Here is a 15,060-nt window from a genome sequence, read left to right as displayed (position 1 = left end):
TTCTGAAACAGCCACTAGTACATAGATCAAATATACCAAGCGTGGAGCTGATGGAACAACCTAAAGTCCTCCTTGTGTTGCAAGTTCTTGTACTGTATCTGTAGAATAATGTTAAATTACAATGCCATAGATGGTAGGGACAGTGATTTTTTTTGGGGGGGGGGAGATGAGGTGTTGGCACTCATGAAAGTGCCGTGGGTGCCAGCACAAAATGGCCGCCATGGGTAGGAAAAAAGATGTTCTGGTACTCTCTACCAGTGAGTACTGTTAGAAAAGAACCCTCTGGATATAGACATGTGTACCTGTGCTTTCCCCCTTCATTTGCCCCTTCCTCTGCAAGAAATAAATTAAATGAAATTAAATATATTCTCTTTTGGGTTTGTTTTCCTTCAGCCTGTGAAGAAAAAGCACCGAGCGAGGATGATAGAGTACTTCATTGACGTGGCCCGGGAGTGCTTTAACATTGGCAACTTCAATTCATTAATGGCCATTATTTGTAAGTATAGATGGGAATTCTTTGTAGTTGCATGGTATTTTTAAATTGTTGCTTGTTAAATGGTGCTTGGTTTGGATAATGAGTTGGCTCACCTCAGTCTGATTCAGGCCAGATCTGGACTATTTATTTATACATACATACATACATACATACATACATACATACATACCCTGCCCATCTGGCTGGGTTTCCCCAGCCACTCTGGGCAGCTTCCAACAGAATATTAAAATACAATAACGCATCAAGCATTAAAAGCTTCCCTGAACAGGGCTGCCTTCAGATGTCTTCTAAAAGTCTGGAAGTCGTTTTTCTCTTTGTCATCTGGTGGGAGGGCGTTCCACAGGGCGTGTGCCACTACCAAGAAGGCCCTCTGCCTGGTTCCCTGTAACTTGGCTTCTCGCAGCGAGGGAACCACCAGAAGGCCCTCAGCACTGGACCTCAGTGTCCGGGCAGAACGATGGGGGTGGAGACGCTCCCTCAGGTATACTGAAGCCTTGTCCAACTTGTGACACTGCAGATGTGGTTAGACTCCAGCTCCCAGCAGCCCCAGCGAGCATGGTCAACTGCCTTTCTTCCCAATCTCTAGTTGTAGCTTAGCCAGAAACATCTGGGGGGAAGCAGGTCAGGGAAAATTTATATTGTTGCTGCCAACAGCTGTACCCTGTGTCTCCCCGCTCCTGCCGCACATCTGCTCTGTAATGTAATATCACTAACCAGATAGAACTGTCTTGCTTTGCAGAGTGAATAATAATAATGATACTTACCGGTTGTACTGCACAGTATCTTCAGTTAGGACCCATGCAATTCTTTTGATTGCAAATTGTTTTAACTGATTTTAATATTGTGCTTCTGTATTGTCACAATCCACACTAGGATTAAGAAATACGATGATAGTTCAGATTGCTTCACACCCATTATCTAGCTGTAATCCTTACAACATCCCTGTAGTCATTGGTATTATCCCCAATTTGAGGAGGGAAGGACTGAGGCCGAGAGAGAATGGGGTGCCAGAGGTCACCATGGCAGAGGCAAGATTGGGAACAAACACTTCCTGATGCTTAGTTTTGTCTTTTACGCTGTGTACAAACCCTGCATTTAAAGTATCTGACTTCTCCCCAAAATGAATCTGGGGAGCTGTAGTTTGTTACAGGAGCTGGAAATTGCAAACTACAGTTTCCAGGATTCTTTGGGGGGAAGTAATGTGCTTTTAAATGTTTGGCGTGCACATAGCCTTAGTCCCAACTCTCAGGACAGAGGACAGAAGGATGTGAGGCTGCTTTTGCTACCAGACCTGCAGCTCCAGTACTTAATGCTGAAAGGAGGCCAGGATGGCTATCTTTGCAAATATTCAATTCCCTGTCCCCTGCTTTTTAAATATATCTAGTCCAGAATAATGATGTGCTCTTTCACTCTTGTTTCTGCATCTTCCTTGTGGCCTTTTGAACTAAAAGCTGGAATGAACATGAGCCCTGTCTCCAGGCTAAAGAAAACCTGGTCAAAAGTCAAGACGGCCAAATTCGACATTCTCGAGGTAAATGTGGTTTGGTCACCTGAAATCTTGTTTATCCAGTTGTTTATCAGCCAGGGAGACAAGTGGTTATCATCATCTATGCAAAGATATCTACCTATTCTGTGCATTTTTTCTATCCCTAATGCTAGTTCCATTAAAGTTTGGAGAGGGTGGGTAATATATTAAAATGTTCTGATTACACACTGCTGCTTACAGTGTAGCAACAAGAGAAGCTCCTAGACCATTAGAAAAATCTATAGCCCTTAAAAGGGATGTGGGTGGCGCTGTGGGTTAAACCACAGAGCCTAGAACTTGCCGATCAGAAGGTCAGCGGTTCGAATCCCCGCAATGGCATGAGCTCCCGTTGCTCGGTCCCTGCTCCTGCCAATCTAGCAGTTCGAAAGCATGTCAAAGTGCAAGTAGATAAATAGGTACCGCTCCGGCAGGAAGGTAAATGGCATTTCCATGCACTGCTCTGGTTTGCCAGAAGTGGCTTAGTCATGCTGGCCACATGACCCGGAAGCTGTATGCCAGCTCCCTCGGCCAATAAAACGAGATGAGCGCCGCAACCCCAGAGTCGGTCACGACTGGACCTAATGGTCAGGGGTCCCTTTACCTTTACCTTAATCTCTCCTTCACATAAAGGTCCCAGGGCAGAGGACACAAACATAATAAAACAAAATAATATACTAAAAGGAACATTACACTGAAAATCTATTCCGTGGCCGAATATGCAGAACATGGGTCCCAATTTGTTAAATTTCCTATTACTTATCTGACTCAAACATCTGATTATCTAAATATAGAGCTATACAGTGGCTTATCTCCATCCATCTCTGTCTCTCTTTCGAATTTTGGATGAGCCTTTGCTGGTTGTCTACTTCATTTGTTTATTTCATAAAATCTACATATCGCTTGATTGTAAAAAGGAAACAAACCTCAGAGCAGTTTACAGATGAAGAAAACAATGAAATTACAGTGGTTTCTCGGGTTAAGTACTTAATTCGTTCCGGAGGTCCGTTCTTAACCTGAAACTGTTCTTAACCTGAAGCACCACTTTAGCTAATGGGGCCTCCTGCTGCTGCCGTGCCGTCGGAGCACAATTTCTGTTCTCATCCCAAAGCAAAGTTCTTAACCCGAGGTAATATTTCTGGGTTAGCGGAGTCTGTAACCTGAAGCGTATGTAACCTGAAGTGTATGTAACCTGAGGTACCACTGTATTGGTAACACTAGCAGCAAACTAAAAACTATCTAAAAACAGGCCGATTGCTGCTTTGTATCCAGTGCTCTTCCAATGAATTAAATGCTGGACTTCTAAATAATTTTGTGGTGTCTGCTATGGCATGGAAATGTTGTGAACGTTTCCACTCTTTTTTTAAATCTAGCATCAAATGGACCCTTCCAGCAATTTTTACAATTACCGCACAGCTCTGCGTGGAGCAGCTCAGAGGTCTTTGACAGCACACAGCAACAGAGAGAAGGTATGATTTGCAAATATATTCACGGTTGGCCAGGGATCAAATTTACTTATTAGGAGGTGTGCACCAGGTAGGCCATCTGCCTGGAGCACAGCTTCCTGCTAACTGGGAACCATCTTGGGGGGGAAATGTGCATTTTTGGTCACTGATTGTCCCTTTTTTCATAAAGAAATGTAACATCTGGCCTGTCCTAAAGGGTTCTGTGTGCTTTGCACACACTCTGTCCCAATAGACTAGGGCCCTGCGGGACTTGACATCTTTCCGCAGGGCCTGCAAGACAGAGCTGTTCCACCAGGCCTTTGGTCAGGGCGCAGCCTGACTCCCTCCTTTGGCAATCTTTACAAAACTTTAGTTTATGGTTGCCATCAATTTTGATTTTAATTAATTTTTATAATGTTTTTATAATGTTGCACTGTTTTAGTATTGTTAGCCGCCCTGAGCCCGGCTTCAGCTGGGGAGGGCGGGATATAAATAAAATTTATTATTATTATTGCACTTAAAAAAAATACCCTTGAATACTGTGCCAAGGTAATCAGTTTCATGCCAAGGAAATCTCCCTTCTGCAACTTGTATAAATGATGCAAGCTAGGCCCATTTGTATAGTTCTCTTACTTTGGATAATTTATTCCGGTTTGGCTAGTCATGAGGAGAAGCATGGAGCTATGCAACATCGCTGTTCATCGCCATTAGGGATCTATTTTATCCATTCCTTGGGCTCCTCATATTTTGCCATATGTTGCCCACATGCTTTCGAACATATACATGTGACTTTTAAGGCCAAGGAATTTGTTGTTGTTTTAAAAAAATGAAAGGTGAGGGCTAGTGGTGGCGTCAGAGGGACACGGGTGGCGCTGTGGGTTAAACCACAGAGCCTTGGACTTGCCAATCAGAAGGTCGGCGGTTCGAATCCCCGCGACGAGGTGAGCTCCCGTTGCTCGGTCCCAGCTCCTGCCAACCTAGCAGCTCAAAAGCACGTCAAAGTGCAAGTAGATAAATAGGTACCGTTCTGGCGGGAAGGTAAAAAACAACAACGGCATTTCCGTGCCCTGCTCTGGTTCGCCAGAAGCGGCTTAGTCATGCTGGCCACATGACTCAGAAGCTGTACGCCAGCTCCATTGGCCAATAAAGCGAGATGAGCGCTGCAACCCCAGAGTCGGCCACGACTGGACCTAACGGTCAGGGGTCCCTTTACCTTTACTAGTGGTGGCATCAGAGACTCTACTGTTTTTAAGCTAGCAGAAAGGAAGGCTTTATAATGGGGAACCTTGCGGAATTTTATTGGACTCCAACTTCTATCATCCCCAGTCAATGTGGTTGATGGTCTTGAATGATGGGAGTTGTAGTCCAGCAACTTCTTGAAGGCCACATGTTCCCCAGGCATGTGTTTTAATAATGCAAATTAATCAAGCTGGACCACTAATTATTTGGGCAAGCCTTTCCTGATGGGAAATGTGATGTTATTCCTGTCCATGGCTGCGTTTGCAGAGAATCAGTTTCTTAGTGGGTTTTCTCTCTCGTTTCCATTGCCCCAGAAATAGAGCCAAGTTAGAAAAGTGTGAGAAGCAAACACGTTGCTCTTTCCGGATGAAAGGCAGAAAGATGAAAGCTTTGCAGGCTGCTCCTTGGCCAAAAGATATTCTCTGAAATCTCTGTACTTTGAGGAAAGCAGTACATCCTGGAGTTCAGCTGAACCTTTAAAAAAAGGCATCCTTTACCTGCATGATCAATTGTGGGTTGGGTTGTTTGTTTTGGTGGGAAGGGAATGCTAGCAGTAGAAACTACAGGAGGGGGTTGAAAAGATTATTATGGTCCAACACTCCATGAAATAGAGGTTGTGAAGTGGGAAAAGAGGAAGGTTCATATATCAGGTATTGAGACTCTTGTGATAAGCTTGTAAGTTTGGAAATATACTGATATTGTGCGTATTTGTCCATGTGTTTGTGTGCCAGATGCAATGGGAAACCCAAAGGGAAACTGGCTCCCATTTAGCTCCCAAGCTAAGTTCAAGAAGTTGGTTCTAGTGTGCAAAATCCCATAACACTTGGGACCAGGATTCCTGAAGGACACCCCTTATATACCAAATCAGCCACTGCTAGGGCTGGGTGGGGATGTGGGTGGTGCTGTGGGTTAAACCACAGAGCCTAGGACTTGCCGATCAGAAGGTTGACGGTTCGAATCCCCACGATGGGGTGAGCTCCTGTTGCTCGATTCCTGCTCCTGCCATACTAGCAGTTTGAAAGTGCAAGTGCTCGTAGATAAATAGGTACCGCTCCAGCGGGAAAGTAAACGGCGTTTCTGTGCGCTGCTCTGGTTTGCCAGAAGTGGCTTAGTCATGCTGGCCACATGAGCCGGAAGCTGTACGCCGGCTCCCTTGGCCAATAAAGCGAGATGAGCTCTGCAACCCCAGAGTCAGGGGTTCCTTTACCTTTACATGTGAGGTTAATCACATGGTTAAAACAAGTGCACCTAATTTGGCCCTCTTGGAGGGAAAGCTGGTATAACATGTAGTTCGGCTCCCTCGGCCAGTAAAGCGAGATGAGCACTGCAACCCCAGAGTCATCCACGACTGGACCTAACGGTCAGGGGTCCCTTTAACTTTACCTTTAGAGCTGGGTGATATATCGATATATCATCCAAAACTGGTTTGTTTGTTTTTTATAAATAATTTTTATTATTTTCCAATACAAAACAAAAAATACAATTGTGCCAAATTTTCACAAATTTTCACAGATTTGTTACTTTTTGGACTTCCTTCGGATTCTCTGACAATCATCCATATTTACTTCTCAATTTACGCATTTCTCCGCTTCTCGGCCTTTTGGCTAAGATCAAGTGTAGCATCTAAAACTGGTTTGAAGTCCATATTATGATATCTGTTTCATTATTTTTGACCTGCCGACATATCGTGAATCATGATGTGTGTGTGTGTGCGTTATGCAAAAATCACAATGTGAGAAAAACCGTGCAGCCAGCCCATGCCTTTACGTAGATCCACCCTTATTTCAGACATTGTGATATATTTGTATATCACAATGTTTAACTGGTGATAAATCATGGTGTTGAATACCAGGTATCGCCCAGCCCTAGTCGCTGTGTTGTGAAGATGGGGGCCTCCTGCAGATATCATCTTATTAGGAGGTCCATTCTGCACAACATAGGAATCAGGTCTTTATATTGTCACAGCACCAGCCCTTTGGAATCACTCCCTGCTTGAATATCAACTAGACCTCATCTCTGTTTTATTTTTGATGCCAAGCGAAGACTTTTCTCTTTCAACAGGCCTTTTAAATTGAGGTAGACAGACATAATAAGGCAAAAACCAAAAAGTGAAGTAAAAAAAGAATGGGAGTGCCTAAATGAATACCTCAAAAGTCAAGGTTCGAGGGCAGAAATCTGGCTGAGTCTGGAATAACCTTGTGAAGGGAAAGGATATGAAAGAAGGATATATATCTAGATGTTAGGATAGAGATGATAAATAAAACAGGGAAACAGGAAGACACAATGAGAGATAAAGGAGGTGCTGTGGGATTGGTGGAAGTCAATGTCTTCTTGTTGTTTTAGTGTTTATAATATTAACTTGTAAGATATGGATTTGTTTGTTGTTGTTGTTGTTGTTGCTTTCTTTAGTTTTCGAATGTTGATTTTTGTGTGTTGTGTATTGTTATTTTTTTATATCTTTCGTGTTGTTGTTGTTTGGAAAATACTAATGAAAGTTATTTATTAAAAATAAATAATAAATTGAGGTTTCCCAGTGTGCAGCTGTATCGGGGTGGTTTTTAAGATGTTTGCTCACTTGTTGCTTGCTGCCCTGGGGTCCTTTGGGAAGAAGGGCCAGGGTATAAATTTAATAAATAAATGAGCAAATACCTCCAGAGTGGAGAACCTCCAGCTCAAGGTTGGCCACAGTCCTGCTTAATTTCAGCTGGGCCTTAGGAAATTGCGGGGAGTGTAAAGAAAGATCCTTGAACTCATAAGTTCATTAATACTTGTGTTCAGCCCCTGATCCCTGGCCTTTGGTAGAAAAAGAATGTGTGCCTTAGACAAACAGTGTCACTATTATGCTAGCTTCAGCGCTGCTGAAAGGGAGGGGAAGGCTACTAGACAGTGTCAACGGTGCTGAACTAGATGAATAAAAAGGTCAGACTTTGTATAAAGCACCTTAGAAATGCTCCTTTGCCTCAAGGCTACATGCATTAGCCATTTTCAAGTTTTTACTGGAACACCTTGACTTCGCCCATTGTTGTGCTTCCTCCCTTCTGGAACTGGATGCTAACTAAGCCCGTTGTTCCCCTTCTTCCTTAGATCGTCATCCCTTTCTTCAGCCTGCTTATCAAGGACATTTACTTCCTCAACGAGGGCTGCGCCAACCGCCTGCCCAACGGCCACGTCAATTTCGAGGTAAGTAGAGCATGCTCGGAATTTCTCGATGTGTCTGTGTGTGGTTTGTTTTTTTAACCGACAAGCTTTGCTAATTAAACTGTGAGCAGAAAGCCTTGCCGGAGGGTTGGCTGCCCATCTCTTGATGCTAATTGTGAGCATGACTAGTCCCGGAGGTATAGACTTAATCATTTGGTGTCTGCTGCCGGGTCCTGTTGGCAAAGACCCCACCCTTTGGGGGAGAATGTCTGCTCTGACTTTGTCTCTTTCACTGAGCCCCCTCCAAAATTAAGGTCGGGGCAGCCCGGGGCTCGCCCCTTTCATTCCCCCAGCAGCAGCGGTTTGGAGGTCTTGGGCCCCCCCAATATTTTTTAAAAGTCTGTATGGGCCCCCCCAATATTTTTTATAAGTCGGCGCCCCTGGCTGTGGGTTAAACCACAGAGCCTAGGGCTTGCCGATCAGAAGGTCGGTGGTTCAAATCTCCACGACTGGGTGAGCTCCTGTCGCTCGGGCCCAGCTCCTGCCAACCAAGCAGTTTGAAAGCACGTCAAAGTGCAAGTAGATAAATAGGTACCTCTCCGGCGGGAAGGTAAACGGAGTTACCGTGCGCTGCTCTCATTCACCAGAACCAGCTTAGTCATGCTGGTCACATGACCCGGAAGCTGTACGCTGGCTGCCTCGGCCAATAAGCGAGATGAGAGCCGCAACCCCAGAGTCGACCACAACTGGACCTAATGGTCTGGGGTCCCTTTACCTCTTTACCTCTATCGCAGCTGTCGGAAATGCTAATCTGGAATTTTACACCATGCATCCCTCTTCTTTTTTTTTTAATAAATTTTTATTAAATTTTTTCCATAAAATCTCCAATCGTGCAAATTTCACATCACATATTTTAACTTTTTGGACCTCCCTCAACTCCTCTAACAATCATCCGTAGTTGAATTCCTAGCTTCACATTCCTTAATTATAATATCGCCTTTAGATAAAAAAAATTTCCCATCATTTACATTCTTACAATATTTCTTATTTTTTTCACAAAGCTTCTTTAAAACACACTAGCGTTGTATGCTCTTCACATATAGTTTTCAAATATTCTCTGAACTTTCCCCAGTCCTCTAGAAACCTATGGTCCCTTTGGAATCTGATTTTTCCAGTTAATTTATCCAGTTCCGCATAGTCTGTTAGTTTTGTTCTCCATTCTTCCAAAGTGCATCCCTCTCTTTTCTTGACTCAGACTTTGATTGTTTTTGTTTTGTTTTTTTTTTGGTTTTGTGGACATGTTTTTACTGACCTTCTCTGCCCTCTATTAAATTCCAGAAATTTTGGGAACTGGCTAAACAAGTGAGTGAGTTTATGACGTGGAAACAAGTTGAGTGCCCTTTTGAAAGAGACCGGAAAATCCTTCCATACTTGCTCACCGTCCCAGTTTTCAGTGAGGATGGTAAGAGATGTGCAAACTCTAGTCATTGAGCAGTGCGCCTGCTGTCATCTATCACTTTATTTTTGGGGGGAAATACAGAAGACCACCCTAGCTTTGTTGGAGGTAGCCCCTTGGGAGAAGATGGGCAGGGTTAGCATTTGATACACCTGTGAGTCTCTGGGAAAGAGGGGTACAAAAAACCCCCAGTACTACAAGTTGGTGATGAAAGGCCAGCTATATGCAGTGCTGATTGGCTAGTATCCATAGCATCATCAAAACAACCCCTGCTTCCAATCGCAAAGGACTGGTTTGCTCTTATCAATGAATAAAGGTACATAATAGCTCTAGGAAGGAAGGAAGGAAGGAAGGAAGGAAGGAAGGAAGGAAGGAAGGAAGGAAGGAAGGAAGGAAGGAAGTCCACCTGAATCACAGGATGAAGAAGCAAGACAGTCCCTGCAACAGAAAAACATTTGATTCACAATTAAAACAATGCAAGTCTAGAAATAATGGTTGTTTAAATTTGGCGACTGTGCTTCAAATAATGGTTGTCGCCTGCCATGAATGTCCCAACTGAGATAGAAAGGTGGCATGTAATTAACTGCAATAATTCAAAAATCCATAGCCAGGTATTCTAACCACAAATAGTAAGAGGAGGACAATCATTACAGAAAATCAGGATGGATAGAATATTCTGCAAGCAGATTTTTTTAATAAAAAAAAGCATTATAAGAGGGTTCTTTACCATCCAGACCTTGTTACTGTACACTTGGAAGTGACATGGCCCCAAGCACTGAGATGCTGATGAAGTCCTCTGGGGCAAGGACTGGAAGATAGTTATTTATTTGTTGCATTTGTGTCCGACTTCTTTGCCAGGGAGCTCAACACAATTCTCCCCCTCCTCATTTTAATCTCCACAATGACCTTGTGAGGCAGGTTAGGCTGAGAGTGAGTGACTTGCCTCGGAGGTCTTCCGGTGAGCTGAGTGGGGTTTCGAACCCTGGTCTCCTGGGTCCCAGTCTGACACTCTACCCATTACACTACACTGTCTCGCATGCCTGTAATGACGACGTTCTGTTTCTTCTGACTGCAGCACTTTACTTGGCTTCCTACGAGAGCGAAGGCCCCGAGAACCACATTGAAAAAGACAGATGGAAGACTCTCAGGTCAGTGTCAAAGGGGATTGCCGTCAGATAAATCAACAGACTGCAAAGTTGCTTGAGTGCTAAGACACCTTCGATACCAAGTGTTCCACTGCTGCATGCCTCAACAGATGGACACAGTGTGAACTGGCTTCCAAAAAAAGTCATATTTAATTTCTGGGCTTTCCCAAAGTATTAGCACACAAGCTGTTTCATCTTCCTGTTTTTTTTGTTCCTTCTACCTATCCCCAATGTATTAGGAACCTCCTTTTTCATCTTTAAAAACTGAATGAATGCATTCATTTATTTTTGCCCAGAGAGATTTCCATTTTCCTTCCCTTTCTTGTTTGAAGGCTTTTGTCCAGTCAGTCATGCATGTTTCTAAATTCTCCTAAAGTTGACTTGTTGTGCTGATTCAGGCCTGGTGCCCTTTTCTATGCTGCAACTCCCATCATTCCTTAGCAATTGGACATGATGGGAGCTGGAGTCTAACAATAGCTAGAGCGTACCAGGTTAGGGAAGGGATGTGGGTGGCGCTGTGGGTTAAACCACAGAGCCTAGGACTTGCTGATCAGAAGGTCGGTGGTTCGAATCCCTGCGACGGGGTGAGCTCCCATTGCTTGGTCCCTGCTCCTGCCAACCTAGCAGTTTGAAAGCACATCAGAGTGCAAGTAGATAAATAGGTACCGCTCCGGTGGGAAGGTAAACGGCGTTTCTGTGCGCTGCTCTGGTTCGCCAGAAGTGGCTTAGTCATGCTAGCCACATGGCCCAGAAGCTGTACGCCGGCTCCCTCGGCCAATAAAGCAAGATGAGCACCGCAACCCCAGAGTCGGTCACGACTGGACCTAATGGTCAGGGGTCCCTTTACCTTTACTTTACCTACCAGGTTAGGAAAGGCTGCATTGGTTAAAGTCCCTTATTGTCCCTCCTTTGCCAGCTAAGGAACTGTGGCATGCAAAGATGAAACCATATGCCAATGCCAGTTGGGGAGTGAAACTTGCTAGTGCAGTACCTTTTTGCCTGAGAAAGTTGCACAATGTTTTGGTGCGACCTTAGGGCAGGGCCATTGATAGGCATAGCCTGGGAAGAGAGGGGGTGGCGATAGGAAACTCCCAAGGGCCAAACAGAGATTTGGAGGGCCACCTCTGCCCTAACCCAGACCTGAGGTTCCCCACTGTCTGCTCTGCACTTTTGAAAGATCAAAATTAGCACCTTTGAGGTTGCTCCCAATCTACTGTGCTCCCGAGAGCTACAAGCCCTAAAATACACCCAGACCCATTTGGTGGACAGTTCAGAGAGAGACCAACAAATGAAACGTCTGAGACAATCTGTGGAGCGGTTTCCCAGTGTCCTAATCAATGGAGAGCTGTCTTAATATCTTCAGTTTGTTGTCCTTCCTGTCCATGGAGTGGTTTTTGCTGTCAGCTCCTCAGATGCCATATTGCCCCTTGTAGAAAGGAGGAAAAAGGGAGCAAAGCTTGAATTAATTGGCTGTGTCTGCCATTGGTTTGGGCTTCATTTGTCATTGGTTTTGGCGCCACCTGCTGTTGGCCTCCCACCTGTCCTACCAGCTGCCTCTATTCCTAATGTGTGTCCTCTCTACTCCTCTGTCTTTTAGGTCAACGCTTCTTGGAAGGGTTTAATCCATGACTGGCTTCCTGCTGCTGCTGCTGCTGCTGTTGCTGTGCTGACGTGGATTATTTTTTTAATTGAAGGCCATTATTGATGTCACTTATTTATTTCCCCCCTCCTCCCCCTCCCTCCCTCTTTAAATCAAGTGACATTTTAAGTTATAAGAGCTGTGCAGCTAGTTAAGACATGTCAGGACTTTATTAAACGTAAGGAACAATCGCAAGTTAACTTGAGAACAAGCAGACCGGCTTCTCAAACCTGATGGATCATCAGATTAAGTGACTGGTTTGTTTTGGGTGATTGATCAAAAGACAGCGATGAGGAAAATCGTTTGAAGATCTGACTCTTCTTTGAATCATTTCAAAACACCTGGATGGGATTCCATCACCACCTTTTAAAAAAAAACTTTCACCTCGCTGCTCCTTTGTATTAACAACTTGCTGCTACTTGTGGGCTGGCGTCTCGAACAAACTTTCATTGCAACTGCTGGCATCTCGTTTTTCGATTGCATCATGTTTTGAGCGGTGAATGGAAAGGAAAACTGTCTCGGGCTGATATTTTGCTCAGCGAATCTAAGAACTTTGGTTTCCTCCTTGGGGAGAAGAAGAAACATTGACGGCAAAGTGACATGGGCTGCTTAAGATTTGCGTTTATTTATAGTGGGAAAGGGATTAATGATTATTCCTTTGGGGTCGTTGGGGTTTTTCCGTTGGTTTTGTTTCTTCCTTGAGTTTGCTGCTGGCTGGCAAACTATTGTTGTGGTATTATTTAAAAACGAGAAGTGATTAAACTCAGTGCTGTGATAGGAAAAGCAGAGACACTAGAAGGAAACGTAGCAAATGTAGCTAGACTCTGTAGAAAAGAAACCCTCTCCCCAATTTATAATTACACTGTCTTTTTATTTGTTTCTGAAGGGCAGGTTTACACAGTAAACATAATCTGGTATGAATCTGATTTAACTTCCTGGCTTTATCCAGAAAACCTCGGGAACTGTAACTATCTGAAAGTAGTCAGGGTAGAGACCTCCAGCTCAGGATTGGAGGAATAACTCTAGATGTTATTGGACTACAACTCCTGCTCTACCTTGTTCATAAAACTATTTCCTCCCATAGTTTCCATTTAAACCAATTTGACATGGTCTTAAATTTCTAATGTAGACATCACCAAATGGTCTGCATCTCCTTCCCACCCCAGGTTATTGGTTGAACAATTTGACTTATTATTTCCTCTTCAAAAATTGCAGCTCAGACCGTGGGTAGATCAATGCCTTTATTGAGGGTTTTTGAGAAAAACGGAAGTAATGGTTGAAGTAATGTGCGACCCAGTAAAGCTAACTGGAATTGTGTGATGTCTTAAAGACAAGGGAAGGATAATCTTCTGCTAAAGTAGAAGTGTGGGTTGAAAAAACTGACTGTCTTTTGCTTCATGAGTTTATGAGCAATGTTTTGACTGAAAGAGGGCCTCTTGTTATACATTCTGTAGTAACCGGAATGCTTAGCCACTGTATTTTGCCCTCTAGGAAATTCTGTCAAATGAAGCATAACCCTCCATTATTAGGCAGCCTAATGTTCAAGGTTGGGGTCCTTCATTTGCCAGAATCGTATTCTAAGCACAGGGATTTGTATGTAATCAGTGCCGCCGTTCAAAATTGAAAATAAATATATCTATATCTACACTTGCATTGCCCTGCATACTTGTAGATTTGGAAAAGGAGTTCAAGGCTCGACTCTTCTTTTTTAATTACTTCTGCAAAAAATAGACACCCTATTGACAAAGAATGGCGGCTTCTGCTCCTTGAGAGATGTGCAGCATCCCAATGTTAAGAATTTACACTACTACCACCCTGTATCGCCAGAGTTTGTATGCGTGTCTTGGTTGACGAAAGGGTGTAGACTCCCATGGGCTGTTCCTAGTTTCTCTGAGCCATACTCAACTCATTTCTATACATGATATTTATTTACATATAATCACATTACGTAACGTCATACCCTCTTATTTTATCTCTTTGGCTCAACTGAGCCTAACGACTTCCCTTCCTCCCGTCTGATGGTTTAGATTACTTTACATTACTCAACCTGAATAGGTAGCAATTTCATCTTACAAATCTTCAAATAACCCTGCTAATGGTGTTAATTGCTTACACTTGTCTTTCAGATAATATAATATAATATAATATAATATAATATAATATAATATAATATAATATAATATAATATAATATAATATAATATAAATTTGTTCCAGTCCTTTTGGAATGCTTTGTCTCACTGGTTCTGGGTTCTTTCCATCAGTTTTGCCAGTTCTGCAATACTCAACTCATTCCTACTTCCTGGAATCAAGGGATCTAAGTTATCCATGTCTATTGATTTCAGTAGGTCTACTCTAAGTATAAATAGTATTGGATCCAACCCTCTTGAAGGTGGAATCATGAGAGAATAACATCTGAAGAGATGAACACTTCTTACTAGTCACCATTCCCCACTCTATAAGCTGAAGGGTGTGGCTCTCTAGCACAAAAAAGGAAGTAAAAATGAGTTGTTGTTTTCAGGACTGCAGCTTTTAAAGTTCAATGGAAATTTGAAAAGCAGAAGACTGGAGTTTATCTTCAGTCTTAGTACTGTGGGCTCATTAATTTATCTCTGATCATAGCACTGTGGTGCTCAGCACTAATACATGAGGTAAGACTTCTCTCTGATCTTAGCACTTCATGCTTACGTCGGAGATAGCAGATCTCTGCACCTGACATCTTGCAACTTCGGGTGATCAACGAGTGGGCATGTTTTGCTCAAAATGGCCTTGTAGGCCAAACCCAGAGGCCTGTCAGGCCTAATCATGCCCATGGACAAGAGGTTCCCCATGATAATGGCAGCCACCTCACATGGTGTAATGGCCCTCTGTAGAAACTGGATAATTCATAATTCAACCGCGTCACAGATTTTCACCAATATGGCCACCTCTTCCTTTGTGTGTGAAATACTTCATTCAGCTCTACATTTCTATGCACTCAG

The 15,060-nt window shown here is 43.5% G+C and overlaps 1 protein-coding gene across 2 annotated transcripts in view; it reads left to right on the top strand.

Moving 5' to 3' along the window:
- RASGEF1B (RasGEF domain family member 1B) overlaps positions 1-13,727 on the top strand; it is a 255,920-nt gene extending 242,193 nt beyond the window's left edge. For both annotated transcript variants that reach the window (XM_081925120.1, XM_081925119.1), the window contains 7 exons: positions 394-496; positions 1,948-2,027; positions 3,392-3,487; positions 7,787-7,882; positions 9,179-9,302; positions 10,372-10,444; positions 12,039-13,727. In XM_081925120.1, the coding sequence (XP_081781246.1) occupies positions 394-496; positions 1,948-2,027; positions 3,392-3,487; positions 7,787-7,882; positions 9,179-9,302; positions 10,372-10,444; positions 12,039-12,063 (597 nt within the window). In that variant the 3' untranslated portion in view covers positions 12,064-13,727. The remainder of the gene's footprint in view (positions 1-393; positions 497-1,947; positions 2,028-3,391; positions 3,488-7,786; positions 7,883-9,178; positions 9,303-10,371; positions 10,445-12,038) is intronic.
- The last annotated feature ends 1,333 nt before the right edge of the window (positions 13,728-15,060 follow it).

Source organism: Podarcis melisellensis, assembly GCF_964234715.1.
Source record: "Podarcis melisellensis genome assembly, chromosome: 9".
Lineage (NCBI taxonomy): Eukaryota > Metazoa > Chordata > Lepidosauria > Squamata > Lacertidae > Podarcis > Podarcis melisellensis.
This window is presented reverse-complemented; position numbering and strand designations above follow the sequence as displayed.